General features: G+C 34.2%; 5 protein-coding genes across 6 annotated transcripts; 4 read left to right on the forward strand and 1 right to left on the reverse strand.

The window, feature by feature from the left end:
• The first annotated feature begins 2752 nt into the window (after positions 1–2752).
• LOC105458182 (ejaculatory bulb-specific protein 3-like) lies at positions 2753–5050 on the forward strand. The gene is made up of 2 exons (XM_011703300.1): positions 2753–3023; positions 4673–5050. Exons 1-2 carry the CDS (start codon positions 2825–2827, stop codon positions 4831–4833), a joined length of 360 nt encoding a protein of 119 aa, XP_011701602.1. The 5' UTR covers positions 2753–2824; the 3' UTR covers positions 4834–5050.
• Positions 5051–7203: 2153 nt separating this feature from the next.
• Positions 7204–8872, forward strand: LOC105458184 (39S ribosomal protein L16, mitochondrial). The gene is made up of 6 exons (XM_011703301.1): positions 7204–7461; positions 7563–7631; positions 7701–7858; positions 7945–8076; positions 8156–8266; positions 8631–8872. The coding sequence occupies exons 1-6, from the start codon at positions 7419–7421 to the stop codon at positions 8844–8846; spliced, it is 729 nt and encodes a 242-aa protein (XP_011701603.1). The 5' UTR covers positions 7204–7418; the 3' UTR covers positions 8847–8872.
• Positions 8873–9083: 211 nt separating this feature from the next.
• On the forward strand, positions 9084–10365 carry LOC105458185 (dolichol-phosphate mannosyltransferase subunit 3). Of its 2 annotated transcripts, none has more exons than XM_011703303.1 (3): positions 9084–9269; positions 9631–9852; positions 9965–10365. In XM_011703303.1, exons 2-3 carry the CDS (start codon positions 9631–9633, stop codon positions 10040–10042), a joined length of 300 nt encoding a protein of 99 aa, XP_011701605.1. In that variant the 5' UTR covers positions 9084–9269; the 3' UTR covers positions 10043–10365. The 2 variants fall into 2 exon arrangements, with proteins under 2 accessions (XP_011701605.1, XP_011701604.1); XM_011703302.1 differs by having other exon boundaries at positions 9104–9284.
• A 391-nt stretch (positions 10366–10756) lies between these two features.
• Positions 10757–14376, reverse strand: LOC105458186 (UV excision repair protein RAD23 homolog B). Its single transcript, XM_011703305.1, has 6 exons — positions 14149–14376; positions 13964–14036; positions 13489–13642; positions 13106–13282; positions 12663–12994; positions 10757–12496 (listed from the first exon to the last, which is right to left on the reverse strand). The coding sequence occupies exons 1-6, from the start codon at positions 14212–14214 to the stop codon at positions 12207–12209; spliced, it is 1092 nt and encodes a 363-aa protein (XP_011701607.1). The 5' UTR covers positions 14215–14376; the 3' UTR covers positions 10757–12206.
• A 718-nt stretch (positions 14377–15094) lies between these two features.
• Positions 15095–16844, forward strand: LOC105458187 (ankyrin repeat domain-containing protein 40-like). The gene is made up of 3 exons (XM_011703306.1): positions 15095–15521; positions 15847–16154; positions 16399–16844. Exons 1-3 carry the CDS (start codon positions 15403–15405, stop codon positions 16743–16745), a joined length of 774 nt encoding a protein of 257 aa, XP_011701608.1. The 5' UTR covers positions 15095–15402; the 3' UTR covers positions 16746–16844.
• The last annotated feature ends 148 nt before the right edge of the window (positions 16845–16992 follow it).

Below are 16992 nucleotides of genomic sequence, written 5' to 3' on the forward strand. Positions count from 1 at the left end.
GATTGGAAACTCGTGACTGAGTGGTCGAGTAAATCAGTAAACTTCTTTTTACCAAGTGCACACGGTAAGTTTGAGAATTGAAGAATGTGATGTTACCGACAGTCGTTCAGTTTCTGACAGATGCAGGGACAGATATATTCTTTTTAAAAAATCTATGTCGGTATCGTCAATTTTCCTCATTTAAATTTTAAACCCGCATCGATCATTTAAGACATAATATGACGTTTTTAAACTTTTTAATGATTTTTCAGTATATAATGGCCGTATTCCAATATTATAGACAGTACTGTAAATCTATATATAAGTTTGCGTTGCATATGTATATATACTATTTTTTCAGTATTGGCAGTGCATATGTATGTATAGAAACACGCGCGGATATAGTAATTATAATGTACAAATTTGTATACAAGAACTGTTAATAATATATAGTATGGCTTACATACACACACATATATATACATATATATATAGCATAATATAATAGTTAACGAATGAGGCAAGAACTTTTAATAATTAATGGTATAATTTATATGTATTATATTATTAACAAAGGAACAAGAAAATATTTAAAAAAGATTTACGCATTTAAATTTATAGTAAATATTATAGATTCTATACAGTTAGAAAGAGAATATTCAAAATTTTAATTATTAAACTTTTAACGTTTTAAAATAAACGTCTAACTTTTTTTGAAAGATTCTCTTAGTGTCTATATAATATTTTGAATTCTTGTAAATTTTTAAATCTCTTTAAATAACGAATCAAGTGGTTTACTGACAAAAAAAATGAAACTAAATTGTTTTATTATTAAAATATATAAAGAAATTTCTCTATTTATGAAGCACGATTAATTCGCTTATTCAATAAAATTATCTTAAAGCACATAGAATTTTCTACAATAATATTCACCTATACTCAGTGAGAAATGACTCGTCGAGTTAATGTTGAATCGATATTGATACATTGCAGTAACGTGATTTTGATGTCAGTTTGACATCAATTCGATGTCTAACTGACGATTACTTTTCAGGATACATTCGAATTTTGTGTGCATTTTTATACATACAATATTGTAGCAATTTTTATATATATTAATATTAAGGCAAACATTTCGAAAAAAATATAATTAATCATGATCTGACTATTATAATTAATACAGTCAGCTATGACACAATATTTTTATTACAGATAAATATTAATTTAATATCTGTAATAAAGATTACAAATAAATATTATTTAATAAAAATTACTAAAATATAATTATCAGATAATTATAATAAAAATTACAGATAAATATTAATTTAATATTTATTTGTAATAAAACACCATCTTTTACAATTAGATAGATGATTCTAGATAAAAAAACCTTGTAAATAATGTAGTCAATACGGTCATAGTTTAAGCTAATCCAGACAATATTTAAAAGCTATTATTAAAAGATTTTTTAAACACGCACGTTTCTATATAAAGATTTATGGTTTTAGTTTTTATGACGTCTTTATAAAATCTTTTAGCATACATTGCATGCTGTCTGAATTATTTATTTTTTTTTTTGTAGTGAACTCTGACGTAGGCAATGAGTGAGAAATGGATTTTTTCTGCTGTCTGTGCCAAAATAAGTACATAACTTTTATTTCGTCTTTCCTCTTCGTAAGCTATTTATTAATCCATATTATACATACCGAAAGAAGAAAAGTTCTTTGGTACAATTCTGCTGAAATCGGCGATATCTAAGATGTAAGAGGTGTATATTTGTTTATTTCCATAGTAAAAAATAGGAAGACGATTTTTCTTTTTTGACGTGACAATAATAACTATGACAAAGAAACGGGTAATTAATTAATCGCGATTCTCAGAACCTTTCATGAACTTTGTATTTTACGCGAGATACTTAAATATAATTACATCCGTGACATAGGAACTTCTTCTATTTCTTTTTTTTTTCTTTTATTATTGTAATCTCCGGTGTTTGCATGATAGTATTTCCGCAAGACCTTCTGGAAAAGTACTAAATTTTATAAATACCTCAGATCATAAATAATTCATTGTGAAATACATATATGATTATATGAAGAATAGTTAGAAACAGAGATTTATTATTAGTTCCATGTCCGTAACACATTCGTTTACATAACCGTCAACATATCCGCATCGGCTATAATGGATATATGTGATTTTGCAGTTATCCAAATGCTTTAGGTATAATATATTAGTTTCATGTCCGTAACACATTCGTTTACATAATCGTTAACATATCCGCATCGGCTATAATGGATAATATAATTCTGGAGTTATCCAAATGCTTTAGGTAATATACGATCGAAATTGTCAAAAAACTCGCGTTGTCAAATTTTATCGTACAAATTTTATCGTAAGCAATCTGTACGATGTTTTCCTTATCTATTTATATTTCTTATCAAAAAGACGTTTTTTTTTTTTACTTTCCTCTCACATTCTTTGAATAATCGACCGTAATGAGATGCGCGGATACGCGGGCACAGACAATAAGAATTTATTTTTTAAATTATCAGAAAACGAAGGCGGAGCGCATATGTAAATATTTTTTTTGCATGATCAGTCAAGCGCGAAATACACCGCTGACAATGATGATACGTTCTCACACTGCTAAATCTCTGTTTTTTTCCCCCCTCTTATTATAGTAAGAAATATCGTCATCGAAGTGTGAGGACAATAAGATGTACTAAGTTCACACTGACAACAACTTTTTGCCGTGTCGAATAAGCCAATATAAAAGGATGTACCGCCGATTGGTGCTACTTTAGTATTGCAGAGTTAACGCAAGATAGAAGAAACGACAAAGATGGCTCGGCTCAGTTTCATCCTGACGATCGTCGTCGTTACGTTGGCGTGCGTACTCGGCGCGGAAGAGACGTATTCGGATCGTTATGATGATGTCGATATCGAGGGAATTTTGGCGAATCAAAAATTGCGAGAGCAATATTACAACTGTTTCATTGGCAACGCGCCGTGCAGGACCGCAGATGCGAAATTCTTTTCTGGTATCATTACACACAGAATGTCTTACGTATTATACTTTTTTTCCCTTGCCGCTTTTTGATCAATTCAAAATTAATTTTCCTCCAAGGGTAGTACATATGGTCCCAAAGTAATGAGACTAATTCTGGAAAAATCATTTTATTGAAAATACATTTAACATTTTTTAAAATAGGATTCTTGAGCGTCAATGCAGCAGTTCCAGCGTTGCTGACACTCTTCGTATAGCAGCGCAGGAAATCTTGACCGGTTATGCCTTCCAGAACACTCATCACGACTGCTTTTTAATTGTCTCAAAAATGTCCGACACTTTTTTGGGACTATTAAAAAAACCTAAGCAGCCGCGACGGGTGTTCTGTAAGGCATGTCTGGTCAAGATTTTCTGCGCTGTTACGAAGAGTGGCAGAAACGCTGGTACCGCTGTATTGACTCAAGGATCCTACTTTGAAAAATATTAAACGTATTTTCATTTTTCAATAAATGATTTTTCCAGAATTATAGTCTCATGGGGACAGACCATGTGTAAGCTGAAGCATTGAAGCTCTTGAGTAGTTTAGCGATCACTAATGAAGAACCCTGGTAACACAGAGAGTTCAGTCAAAAAGAATTTGTATGTCATACATCTAAGTTAATTTTCAGATTAAAAAGATAAAAAGTTCAAATTATATTATAATTATTGTTTTAAAAGGATTTTTTTTCTAGGAGTTCTGAAAAAGAATTCTTTTTGCACCTAAAAATGAATTCAGAATTGATGATTGAATACACGAATGAATTTTTTTTGAACTCTCTGTGCCATTTGGGAATCTATATAAATTTATGCATGATGAATCGATTCAGAAATAAAAAAGTATCGTAAACGAACATTAATTCTTCATTAAAGTGGTTTTATCGCTCAACGCTAACTCGATAGTGTCACATAAACGTCACACAATCGCATATGTACAGTCTATGCGAAATGTTTTTATTAAATTACGCTTGTTTTTATTGAATTATTAGTCATATGGAGGGACTAACTTTTGACTGGGACTTGCACGATAAAATTACCTTAATTTCATTCTTATTTCGCTTATTTGAAAGCAGCGACGATTTCGCTGCAATGACAAAATATCACAAAAATACATAGAATGTTTTAGCAAGAAATCCCATGCAGCACATATTTTCTAAAGATGTTTATATGAAATATTTTAATTATTTAAAAAATGTAGAAATATTTTTTTTAGAATGTTCAATTGGCGTGACATGTTCTATATACATGGATGATGTCGTGTGCTGACTGGAAATGAAGCCAAGTTCTAGAAACAAATTTTTTTAATAAGATATATGTTTCGACAACAGAATAAATTTCTGAAAGACTGAATAATTCATAAACAATTATAACAAGTTTCGCATCGACTACTTGAAGTTTCAACGATTTTGTTGTGTTCTTCAAGTGACAGCTTTCTTAGAAACGTGACTAACAGAAGACAAACTTTGATTTTTTTTTTAAACACACGTGATTTGCAGCAATGCTAAAAAATATTGCGGCGTTTTTTTTAAATATCAACTTTCTGATTTTTTTTCTAATCTTTTTCATTTTTACGTGATCCGATATGACTTTCAATGTTTTACATTAAATCGGATATACATAAGTCATATTTTTCGTTTATGATTTCAGGGGTCTTAGGTGAAGCTATGCAAACTCAATGCAAGAAATGCACTGAAAAGCAAAAAGCCCTTTTGGATCGCATGGCCGATTGGTATACAACAAATAAGCCTGATGCTTGGGAAGCTCTTATTAAGAAGCAAGTAGAGGATGCATTAAAGAAGAGCGGTTAGACTGGAAAAGGATTTAACTATAAGCTGACGCCGCTGAAACTATCTATGACGAGGATGAAATTATGACAAATGACAATTACCTATGAAATTCTTTACATCTTAAAATATCATTGTTCAGAGAAGAAACTAATGTAATTCTTGCGATACTATATAGTGTAGTGTTACACTGTTAGAATAAAAATATAAAATAAATTCAATTTTATTCCTTTTATTATAATAATCGTCAACTCTTAACATTCACCTGCGGTATTCTTACATACTTAATTGTAAATATCACGTATTAAAATAAAATAAGAAAAAGATTAATTTATATTTTTCAATTAATTAACACACGCATGTCTAAAAGATTACAATTAGAAACGTTACTTCAATATGTTTTTATTGAGTCGTGCAGCATCGAGTTTAGCAAACGCAGAATATAAACTCGTGCAACTTTTATGAATTCAAAAGTAAAGTTTATTTGATCCGTTTTTAACAAGCCATTCAAGTTCGGAGATAGATAAAAGCAGTCAACGCACGAAATCGAAGAACAAACGAGCGCACTTTCGATAATTCCGAAAGTGCGATATCCTAACAGTTTTCATTATTTATTGTCACAAAACCACAATTAAGGCAAAGCTATTTGGAAATACATAAAGAAGAAAACGTAACAATTAAGAGCTGGATTTGTCTGCAGATAAATCATGTCAATTATTTAATTAATTAATACTTACATAACTTTGTTAACGACGAAAAAATTGATTGATTCTATTGTAATCGAATGTTGTCTCTTTCAAACATCTCAAAGCAATGTCCTAAAACATAATGAACTCATGCGACTTTTTTTTCATATTCCATATACACTGCCAGTAAAATCTGTAATAATTCACATTATATATATATTCCAGGTTGGGTAATAACTATATAATTATAATTAGTTAAAAGTTAAACAGAAAAGTTAAAAAGTTAATAACTTTTAACTCAATTTAGATAATTTTAAATGAGTCAATGTTTATAACTTCAACTAATTCTTTTTAAAACACATATACTTTAACTGATCATTAATATTTTTCCTAACAAAATTCTTTTTATTATTCTAAACGTCAATATTATTTTTTCTAAAAAATTTTAAACATTATGGAGAAGTAGTTTAGAAAAAATAATAGTAGTAATTGTAATGGACGCGACGTTTTCACTCAGTGCCCTGCAAAATAAATGGAAATTGACAAACTTATAGGATACATTCTGTTTTACGCATGACGCATAACGCATAATTTATCATTGCTCAATATTCGATAAACAATTACAAGGATAAATGATGCATCATGGATAAACCGGAATACGCCGTTAAACTCTGTATTTGAAGCTGATAGCGCTATAACATATAGAATGACAAAATAGTAATTATTATATATAACAGTATTTTTTCAGAACGCAATCTTATTATTAGTAGAATAAAAAGCTATGCTAATTATTACAGCAAATTAAATATTAAAATTGAATTATCCATGTTGTAATGTCTGTGATATTTAGATTGGAAATAATATAATTTAAGAAATTACATTTTAATTCTATATACATATAATTATGCTCTTAATTAATTAAAATCAACATTTAGTTTAAATTAAATTAATTTAATCTTATCTCAACTTTAAATAATTTACTTTTTTGTTCGTGCAATTTTTAACGTAACTAAATTAATTTTCTAAGCCACTTATAACTTTTATAACAATTAATTTAGTTAAAGAAAAAATATATTAACTTATATATCCAACCTTGCATATACATATATATATATTATAGATTTTCTGCAGTACTTTAATGATCGATACTGTAAATATTGATAGTGTTGCATATCGATAAAATATAAGATTTTTGTCTGTGCCTTTATCTCGCAATAATCGCATACATTATTTCATAGAAAATAAAAAAACAGTATAAATTATAAATATTGAATCAATTATATATATATTGACCTCTCTTCCTATATAAATGCACAAAATAAGTATTGTTGAACACAATATAAATCCTTCCCAGACAACATGAATTAAATTCAAAATCAAGATATAATTATTTTTTTAGACGTCTCATCGATGTTGAATTTTATATTATCTTGATTATTTGTTAATTATAATTATATACACAATATTTGATTATTTAAAGAAAAATCCGTCTCTCATTATATTGATTGACAATTTTAGAGAGATATTTTAAATATATATACATATAGATTTTATCGACAAAAAATTTAAAACTTTTATAGCCGTCGATAAATTTTATGAGCATATCATCATAGAGCCATAAGAGATAATTGAAGAGTATTGATATTGTCAACTGTCGATATAAATATTTACTAATAACTTGCGCATTTTACCGAAAGATGACTCTCGCGTTCTGAATCTTGATTTAATTTGATCGAAGCACATATGAAGTAATGTAACCTATATGCAAACAAATTCAGCGATATGAAGAAAAGTTAAAATACATTTATTTACTTGTAAATTTTGTTTTATAAAATAGTTGAAGTAAAGATTATTTATTTCTCTACCTAAAATCATTCAGCGATTCGTATAACTGTCAACTAATAAAAATATATCTTCAAAAAAATGATGCAAGCATCCAGGAACTTGGGACGCATTTTACTCTCGAGTGAGTGTTCTCGATTTATTTCTTGAGAAGATCAGAGATACATTAAAAACTTCTCTCTGGATTTGATTTTCGTTATTTTTCACATTGCAACATTTTTGCAGCATGGCAATCCGTGTCTGTAACGCCAGTGGCTGGTGTAAAGGTCTTTCCTCCGCCAATAAAGTTTGGCAGTAAGTACGCTTAATTGTAATTATTATAAATATTAAGGATGCTAATTTTTGATATTACGTGATCGTCAGAAATTGAATATCCGGAGCGATCGAGACTCAAAATAATGGAGAGGGTTCCACAGTTTCCAGCTGGAATGCGCCCGCCCAAGATGCAAAAGCGACTAAGGTACATGCGGGGCCCGGAAGGGGTGCACAATTTCCTCATGTACCGGCAATTCGGCATCATTGTAAGTCTACGTATTTGCTACATTTAAGTGACAAGGAATACCATTGTATCATTTTACAGAGATGTATCATTTTTCTTTAATTGCAGGCTACAGGAGGAGGTAGATTGAAATACGGTCACTTTGAGATGATACGTTTGACAATTGGTAGAAAACTCGATCGAGAAAGGATGTTTGCGATTTGGCGTGTGGATCCGCCATGGCAACCGGTTACAAAAAAGGTTTGACAAATATCATATTAATACTTATGAATACCAAAGAAAACTTTACCTTTTCAATACAATGATTTCTGTAATCTAGGGTCAGGGACATCGTATGGGTGGAGGTAAAGGTCCTATCGATCACTATGTCACTCCCATTAAAGCAGGACGAGTCATTGTAGAAATCGGTGGCCATTGCGAATTTTTTGAGGTACACTCAATAATATGCTGTTTTCTTTCAGCATTTTCAATTAAAGTATCTTATCAAGACGACATCTACGAGATATGTCAATGACAACTTTAGATAATATTTACTTTTGGAATTTTAGGTAGTGTAACTTCCTTGCTGATTATATTTTTCTGGTATTTTGTTAATTTTTATGAATTCAAATTTTTACATTGAAATCGCTAAATTTGAATTGTTCTAAGTGGGGTACATTTTTTAGACGATAATTCATGATCTTAAATTTTGCGCATCAACACAAATTAAATGGGAAACGAGATACTAGAAGTTGACTGCTAAATGGAAAATATAAATGAATGAAAATACACTAATATTTCAAATTTTCTTTTAGGTAGAGAAAGTATTAACGCAAGTAGCAAATCAACTGCCATTCAAAGCCATAGCCGTTAGTCAAGAGATATTGGATAAAAAGGAAGCTGAAGAGAAATGGTTGGAAGAAAATAATCAGCATCTTTGGACTTGGAAATATATGGTTCAGAATAATATGCTCGGTTGCCAAAAATGGATAAGTCCGGTTGACAAATTGTGGTTTAACAAATATTTGTAAATAATGAATATATATCTAACAGAGTACGTTTGCATTTGTTTTCTTCACGAAACGCTTCGTAAATTAGAACTTATCGCAATATAATTAAGATTATCCAAATTTAGCATAAAAATTGAAAAAGATTATGGAAATTGTCCAATCCTCATGAGTTTAGAAAGGTTTGAATGTAAACACTACATATCCTTCTCTCCCCCTCCCACATTAAACTTGTGCAATCGGGACAAATATTTCTTCGTTCTAATTGGTTGAGAGACACGCAAACTCAATACTTTAGCTTGGGTATACGAGTTTTACGTTTGTTGGCTTCGCAATTTGTACACGGAGTACGGACTAACTGACACGGATGACATTCCCTCTTCGATTATCTCACATTTTCGTGGTGCATGCATGTAACCTTTTTTGAAGATTTTTGAGGTTAAGAAGGTTAATATTAAGAAAGTATGTATAAAAACATTTATGATTTCGGTGTCATTATCATATACGTAAACTTCATATCATAATACATATAAATGATAAAAAGTTTTATATTAATTTTACTGGAATTTTTGTGTCATGCCTGATCATATTTGATGATATCAAAAATATTTGATAATCACAAAAATTTCAGTAAAATTAATATAAAACTTTTTATCATTTACGTGTAATATAATAATAAAGTTTATGTGTATGTTAATTTCTCTAAAACCTGTTCGTACGATTTTAAAGAATCGAATGTTTTTCACCAAGTATTTCGTTCCATTTCAATAAATAATTTGGAAGTATTATAATCATCTTTTGTTTACAGATGACAAAATTGCTGGAGTGGCTGTCATGTGCAACTGTGATTTTTGGCGTTTGGTTCGCTGCGATTACAAGCAACTCCACTTTCGTCAAGGAATGGCATGAAATTATACTTTTCCTTCCCGTTATTTTCTTATTTCTCTTTGGATTGTATGCAGCTACTGTCGTCTTGTTCAGAGTATTCACTTTTAATAACTGCGAAAGCGCAGCTGTTGAACTCCAACAAGTTAGTTCTTTTTTTTTATCCAAGAAGATATAATACAAGAAATATTATCTAAATAATACAGGATATAATACATGAAATATTATCTAATGCCGTTGTCACCTGTTTCTTTTAGCAAATAGAAGAAGCTAAAAAGGATCTTCGAAACAAAGGTGTAACATTACATGGGAATGATGTTTCTTCAGCTTCTTAAGACTCTTGTAAATAGCATAAAATAAAAACATTGACTTTTCTAATTTGTACATATTTCAACGTGTGATCTTGTACATATAAATTATCTTAAAGTTTAGTATGGATACATACATATCTGTAATTGTATTTATAAAATTTATGTTATAGAATTATGACTGCGTTTGGTTTGGCGCTTACAGCGCTTATGAGCATCATTTGTTCTTTACCATTTGATAAATAAAAAGGATGAAGTGATGCTGCGAGCGCTGCAAGCACCAAAGCAAATGCAGCCCATGTAACTTATAAACAAAATTTTGCAACATGATTATATGTGTTGAATTTTAATTCTGTTGTAGCTTAAATTTAGTCACCCGTACATTCGCGCATTCAAAAGGTTATTGTACATTGCATGAAATTATTTAAAAAGCATAATGTAAACATCTTGACCAATGAAATACCTGAAAATACTTTATATTAATATTACTACGTTTTTAAGAGAACATTAGTTATACACACATTTCAAAGCGTTATGCTTTTACATTTAGATGACTTTATCTATGGCACTGAAGAATAAAAGTCAGCGAATGTGATTAAATTTTTTATAAAATTATTAATAATATAACATGTATTTTTGTGGAAATCGTAATTTATTCATTTATACTATGTATTACAAGTGTGTTGAGCACACAACAGAGAATGTGTTCTGTTTTTTAACAGCAGTTCATTTCTATTAATAATTTCTCTATTTTTATAAAAAAAGGGGGGGGGGATAAATCTCGAGTCAGCATAAACAGATTGGAATTTTATGCATTGTTTACTACAACTCTCCAACGGATAATTCTTTATATTGTTTTTGCACTAAATATATGTAAGAGCGATGAAAATTTCTCAATATTTATTATTGTTTCAATGATATTAATAAGTAACTGTATGGTACAAATTTAAGACTTAAGAATTTCCTACTTTATGTAACATGCATAAATACGTACATACGTATGTATGTCATTATGTGATAAACATAAATTTCTTTTTTTGTACTATAGAAAAAAAAGATTAACATTACTTTATGCTGCAAAAAAAGATACAATCAGGCATGTCATATTTGAAATAGTTTATAATATTTCGTTTCATGGTCTAGCTTTAATAGAATTTGGATATAATATACATAACAATCAATGTATTCTAGGACTTACAGTCTCAAGATTATCTAATAGATTCATAGTATCTCAACTATTTCATTTGAATTACGAATTCTAATTGATTTGATAAGCAAAAAATATCACTACTAAATTAGTAAAAATTTAATATGATATTTGTGTTGAAACAATTATTAAGATCCAAATAGATTAAGAATAAGATTTTACATATATATGTATATATAATAAATTGTTTTTTGACAAATTGTTACAATATACTGAATTGTGACATATGTACTTTTAAAAACATTTAAATCAGTTTCCCCGGTATTATCGATTAAAAATAAAAAAATCTCTTTGTTACATACATACATAAATACGAATATATGCAAGTACACATGCCCGAAAACAGATGCATTTCTATAATTTTTATATCAGAAAGCCAAGAAATGTACAAAATGCACTTATTATACCTACATGCAAACATTCAGATATGTATAAAACATACCTTAACGCGAGAGTGAACACATCGTCAATTTATATATGCCCGACCCTCAATTATGTAACTACTGCAAGGTATTCGTTTGCAGAGTAAGGCTCGTAAGGCTTTCTCATATAAAAATGCAATTATTACATTGCTCCATATATATATTAAAGAAATATAAGATCTTAGAGCACTTGTAGGCTGTAAGGATGGATTTTACAACACCGTCTGCTGTAAGCAACAATTCTTTCTCTCATAAACATGCGTTGCATATTGAATGAAATGTTCTTTTCCCTTTTTTTTTAAGTATGAAACAATGCTTAAAAGAGTTGACATACATGTAATGTTATGGTATGCGGTTATTCATTAGATTTCAATCGCTTACCAAACACACACCAGGGCTTTATCTACACAACAAATAAAATAGCATAGATATTGTATATATCTATATACAAAATAAAGATGATTATTGTAAGGTAAAAATGATAAATGGTGCGATCATCCACCCTCTGTCAGTCCTGTACTTTTATTCGAAAAACACCGCGCGAGAAATCAGATCGAGTGATTCAGTCGTCAAGGTTTTGCGAAAGTAGGAAGTTAGCAGCGAGATTTTCGTTCTTTTCACAGGCGAAATACGCTTGTACGACTAAGTGTTCTGGGAAACCTAACGCCTTCAACCTCTCGATAGCATCTCTGTCTTGTGGTGTTATCTGTATTAAACCAGATCCTACGGATGTTGCGCCCGTGCCAGCGCCACCGTTCACAGCGCCTCCCGCCGCGGCCGCGGCCGCGGGCGCTACGCCCCCTCCGGACGCTGGCAAAACTCGCGCCCCCGTTCCCGTAGAAGAAGGTTCCACTGCACGAGAGAAAGAGAGAGAAAAAAAAGGCAAGACAATTATATAAATCTATGCTAGACTGTTATAAATTATATAAGCAATTATATAAATTAATATTATCAAATAATTATTGACTGTAACTTTCAATCGCAAAATACACGATTTCTTTGAGCAAATCGAACTAACCAGGTTCATTGAGCATGCGTACAAACGCTTCCTGATTTTGAGAGATGAGCTGTAAAAGGGCAGGATTAGTGGAACCGATCTGCTGAAGCAGATTGTTCAGCAGCTGTGGATTCTGCTGAATGACCTGGCGCATCTGCTGAAACTGTGGCTGCAAGCGCAAAAAGGCCAACGGATCCTGGCTCTGTTCCTGAAGCGGCTCCTGAGCCTCCGGCGGATCCTCGGGTGGATCCTCAAAGAGCTGCGCTGGTATACCTGTTAGGAGATACTCGACGGCTCTATCAGGGTTGTTAAAACTCGCGCGCAACGCCTGTACGACCTGCTCGCGCTCGTACCTGATTCAAAACGACAAGAATGCCACGTATCAATATTAACGATCGCTCCAGTTGACAACGGTTAACCGTCTACACTCGCACGCGCGCGAGTACACTCCTCGCCGTACGTACCCCATGTCCATGATGTTGTTTACCATAGTATTATAATCCTCTCCCATTAGCAAGGCACTTTCTGCTTGACCAGCCGCGGGCGTGGCGGCGGCTACTGCTGGTTGCTCTTGCACATTACTAGCTGCTCGTGTAGTATCCTGAACAATAGGGTTTGAACTAGGTTGTGTAGTTGCCGAGCTACAACACAGAGAGACACACGAGGAGAAATGAGGCGTACTCGACTTCCGCTCTGGGCATAATCCGATAAAAAAAAAAGAGAGAAATAACTCCTCCTCAACGTTTGACAATTGATTTCGTAAGTTTTGAAATGCAAGTACATTTTACAACAAACGGCACATTCGTCGCGCTCTAGTGCGCGAAGCGCCGCGGTCGTCGAGAGTTACCTAGTGGACTCCTCCTTCTTATCACCCTCCGCGCGCTGCTCTTCGCTTGTTTTAGGTGTAGCACCAGCTTTAGGCTTTGTTACCATAACAACTATAAATTTCTTCTCGTCGATATTATATTCTGTTAAAGGCTGCTCGTCCGCTAATATTTTCCCTGCAAGCGTTTGCACATTGTTACGATCACGGAGGGAGGTGTAAAGGAAAGAAAAAAAAAAAAGAAAGAAAAACAAGAAATTTGCCACAGATCGCACGACGTGTGCCAGCCGGAAACATAACCTATGAGCATTTCTGCAAGATCATTCCTATCCCCCCGAGGAAGCTATATTTAAACGTATGCGGGGCCGAGCGGCACTCCGTGCGCCGCTGCAACGCGAATTTTCCCACCCCGGCTCGCGTCGACGGGGACACGCCGGGCGTTTGGGCGGGCGATTCCCCGGACGGACTTAGGTTATTCAAACACGGTCATATCCCTTACCAGCGTATATCAACTTCTGATGCTCGGCGGGGAAGCCTTTCTGCGTCTCGATCTTCTCCTTGAGATCTTTGACCTGGCAACGGGGAAAGCAGTCTTTAATCGTTTCGGCCCGATATCGGCGAGAAGGACGGTCGGTCTCCGTGCGACTTGGAGACCGTCGACCCGGGGACGGTCCTCTTACTTACGGTTTGCGACGAGTCGATCTCTATCGTGAACGTTTGCTGCTGTAGGTTTTTCAGCGTTATAATCATATTGCCGGGGTGGTCGAGCTGCTCGCGCGCGCGACGTACGTCAAGCAATCGCAAAATTGACCCCGCGTAAGTCCTCCACCACGATAAGAATAAAACGGTGTTTTGGTGTAGAGGATTTTTTTCGGCGATGAGTCTGCACTGCCTTAAACAGCTCTCTCTCCTCGCAGGTGTACGAATGTTAAACACCACTTGTGCGACAGTGTGCGCGGAAAACATATGATAATGCAAGATCTAGTAACGGCTACCAATCGCCACCTTCCGTCTGGTGAACGGATGTTAGGCCGATATCGCATGCCGCCACTGTGACTTTGATGCCCACGCGGCGCGCGGAGGTCCGCTTGAGACGCTATACGGACGCCTCGGTCAATTCAATTTGACCGATCGGAAGAAGGAATTTCTACTAATTGACCGAATCGAGAAATGCCGAAGCGCACATTTTTGTATCAAGTCGACCGCGAATGACCTCGTTAACTTTCGCGTGTCTTTAAGCCGTAATCACACTGGCGATTATTGAGATTGGATTGGGATTTGACGAATCGAAGCAAAATTTATTGAACTTGATATTATTATTTTTTTTCCTCCAATTAATCTAATTAGTCGAATTCCAATTCAATCTTAATCTCAATCGCTATGTGGTTTTAATCACACTATAGCGATTTGGCCAATCAAAGCGAACTGAAATTGTTATTATTATTGTTGTTGTTCTTCTAATTAGTTAAATTCCAATTCAATCTCAATCTCAAAATCGCTAATGTGATCACGGTTTTGCAGATCGTTATCGCCTTTGTGGCGGCTTGACCTGCTCCGATTGGCTTCGCAGTAATGCCAACGCGGACGATTTTGTCCAGATTTCGTCCCAGAGCTCTCTCTCGTCTGTCAGCTCAGCTGCGCCTGCGCCACGAGGCGAAAGCAGGCGAAAGTGTCGGAACGCGTGCTGACAGCTGACGCGTGCTTGTTTGTCAGATTGACAGCAAGTGACAGACAGTGAGCTTGGTGGGCTTCGGGGAGAGAATGGGAGAGATTCCAGAATGAATAGAGATCAGAGGAGAGAAGTGACGCGATTCTAGACCAGAGAAATCCTCATTGAGTTTATTTTTCGAGACAGAAAGGGGGTCTCGCCGCGCGCGTTTCATTAGCGCGTAGCATTATAAATATGTGATATTCCACCGCGTGTAGAATCGTTGCAAAATGGAACGAGTGCTCGAGGAGCGTCTGAGGGACAAGGTTTGTCTCGGCGACGCGGACGGCGTGCAGGATCTCTTGAATGTAGGCGTCGACATTAACGCGCGAGACTCCGTCCTGGGATGGTACTTGTCATTCAACTTTGCTATGATACTTTCGCCGAGGCAGCGCCCACGAAAACTCATTCGCCTATTTATTTTGAATTTTTTTCTTTTTAAATCCTTTTTTTCACATATTTATGTTTAATTTTTTTTTCTTTTTAAATCCCTTTTTTTTCACATATTTATATTTTGAATTTTTTTCTTTTTAAATGTGTAAAGTTCACGCTCGTCAATCAGCAGTAACTCGCGCCCTATCCCTTAAGAGATATCGCGTGTCCATGTAAAAGATTTGTTTACCGCGATATACTTTCAATATCGTATTGTTTCATTCTCTCGTGTTTCTCTCAAGGACTGCTCTACACTGGGCGTGCAAAGAGGGATACGTCGACATCGCTGCCCTACTCCTGAAAAACGGCGCCGACAAGAACGTACGATCCCTCCTAGGCGAGACCCCGGCATCTATCTGCAGCAACCAACAGATCATGTATCTTCTGAACACGAGCGACGACCTCGAGCGGATCATGTACGATTCGTCGTTACGCGCGGTCACGTCCGAGTACTCCGCCCCGCCAGACTTTCTGCGCGCCGCTGCGAACTCTTCGAAAGCCAGAAGCAGCATGTACGACAAGGGCAGACTCGTCTCGTCGTGTCAAGATGGTTCGATATAAATTCGATAAGATTCCTTTAGCAATTTTTTTTTTAACAGTCATCTGCATCGAACAGAAAAAAAATTAAATCAATTATGATTTCCCTTTATAACATTACCATTATTATTGAAAATATTTATTCAGTATTATTATATATGTTTATACTGATTCAATTGGAAGTGAAAAAATTTTTAACTGCGTAGCGACAAATAATTTATTATGTAACTGTGTGTAATTGTGCAATCTATTTTCAGAACTGGTGCTGAAAATCCGGGTCGCCAATACAGCGGATCCGGATTTCATAGAGGTAGAAATACTGCGAAGCGAGCTGACGTATCATTCTCTGGTCATTCTGTGCTGCAAGGAGCTGGATATCAGTTCGCATCAAATCCAGAAGCTGAGAAAGTTGCCCAATACCAGACTGAGAGGGGAGAAGGACGTTCAGAGGCTCCAGAACTTCCAGGAAATCGAGGTGGTCATAGACACGACAAATGTGTACAAGAGCATGCAAAATTCTAACGGCGTCGCCAACAGTTTGCCAACATTGCCCGCTAATGGGTACCAGAGTATATCTAAGAAGGATCAGACCATTTTGTATTGATCACTTGCATTGGGAAGGGAACCTTCGCCACAATTTCGACTATTTGCACTTAATCTAGTATGTTAATAAAAAAAAAACATTATTTGTTAATCAAATAAATTGCTTTTATTTATCATTACGCGATACCCAGGTGATATCCTTTGAGGCAATTAGCTAACATTTAATATAATTCACAGCGGAAGATAATAATTTTCTTTGACTGCACGTAAATATAAAAAAAAAACTAAATATGAAGATTTTGAAAAAC

The sequence above is a fragment of the Wasmannia auropunctata genome, unplaced genomic scaffold (assembly GCF_000956235.1).
Source record: "Wasmannia auropunctata unplaced genomic scaffold, wasmannia.A_1.0 LD334579.1, whole genome shotgun sequence".
Classification (NCBI taxonomy): domain Eukaryota; kingdom Metazoa; phylum Arthropoda; class Insecta; order Hymenoptera; family Formicidae; genus Wasmannia; species Wasmannia auropunctata.

What these genes read in the sequence shown, in the direction of transcription:
- LOC105458186 (XM_011703305.1), bottom strand. Translation starts at nt 14,214, where the DNA reads ATGATTATAACGCTGAAAAACCTACAGCAGCAAACGTTCACGATAGAG. An exon ending in AGATCGACTCGTCGCAAACC is followed by an intron (nt 14,037 to 14,148) that starts GTAAGTAAGAGG and finishes CCCCGTTGCCAG; the next exon opens with GTCAAAGATCTCAAGGAGAA. An exon ending in AACAACATCATGGACATGGG is followed by an intron (nt 12,995 to 13,105) that starts GTACGTACGGCG and finishes GTTTTGAATCAG; the next exon opens with GTACGAGCGCGAGCAGGTCG.
- LOC105458182 (XM_011703300.1), top strand. Translation starts at nt 2,825, where the DNA reads ATGGCTCGGCTCAGTTTCATCCTGACGATCGTCGTCGTTACGTTGGCG. An exon ending in AGATGCGAAATTCTTTTCTG is followed by an intron (nt 3,024 to 4,672) that starts GTATCATTACAC and finishes TTATGATTTCAG; the next exon opens with GGGTCTTAGGTGAAGCTATG.
- LOC105458185 (XM_011703303.1), top strand. Translation starts at nt 9,631, where the DNA reads ATGACAAAATTGCTGGAGTGGCTGTCATGTGCAACTGTGATTTTTGGC. An exon ending in CAGCTGTTGAACTCCAACAA is followed by an intron (nt 9,853 to 9,964) that starts GTTAGTTCTTTT and finishes TGTTTCTTTTAG; the next exon opens with CAAATAGAAGAAGCTAAAAA.
- LOC105458187 (XM_011703306.1), top strand. Translation starts at nt 15,403, where the DNA reads ATGGAACGAGTGCTCGAGGAGCGTCTGAGGGACAAGGTTTGTCTCGGC. An exon ending in CGAGACTCCGTCCTGGGATG is followed by an intron (nt 15,522 to 15,846) that starts GTACTTGTCATT and finishes GTTTCTCTCAAG; the next exon opens with GACTGCTCTACACTGGGCGT. An exon ending in CGTCTCGTCGTGTCAAGATG is followed by an intron (nt 16,155 to 16,398) that starts GTTCGATATAAA and finishes ATCTATTTTCAG; the next exon opens with AACTGGTGCTGAAAATCCGG.
- LOC105458184 (XM_011703301.1), top strand. Translation starts at nt 7,419, where the DNA reads ATGATGCAAGCATCCAGGAACTTGGGACGCATTTTACTCTCGA. An exon ending in GGCAACCGGTTACAAAAAAG is followed by an intron (nt 8,077 to 8,155) that starts GTTTGACAAATA and finishes TCTGTAATCTAG; the next exon opens with GGTCAGGGACATCGTATGGG. An exon ending in GCCATTGCGAATTTTTTGAG is followed by an intron (nt 8,267 to 8,630) that starts GTACACTCAATA and finishes ATTTTCTTTTAG; the next exon opens with GTAGAGAAAGTATTAACGCA.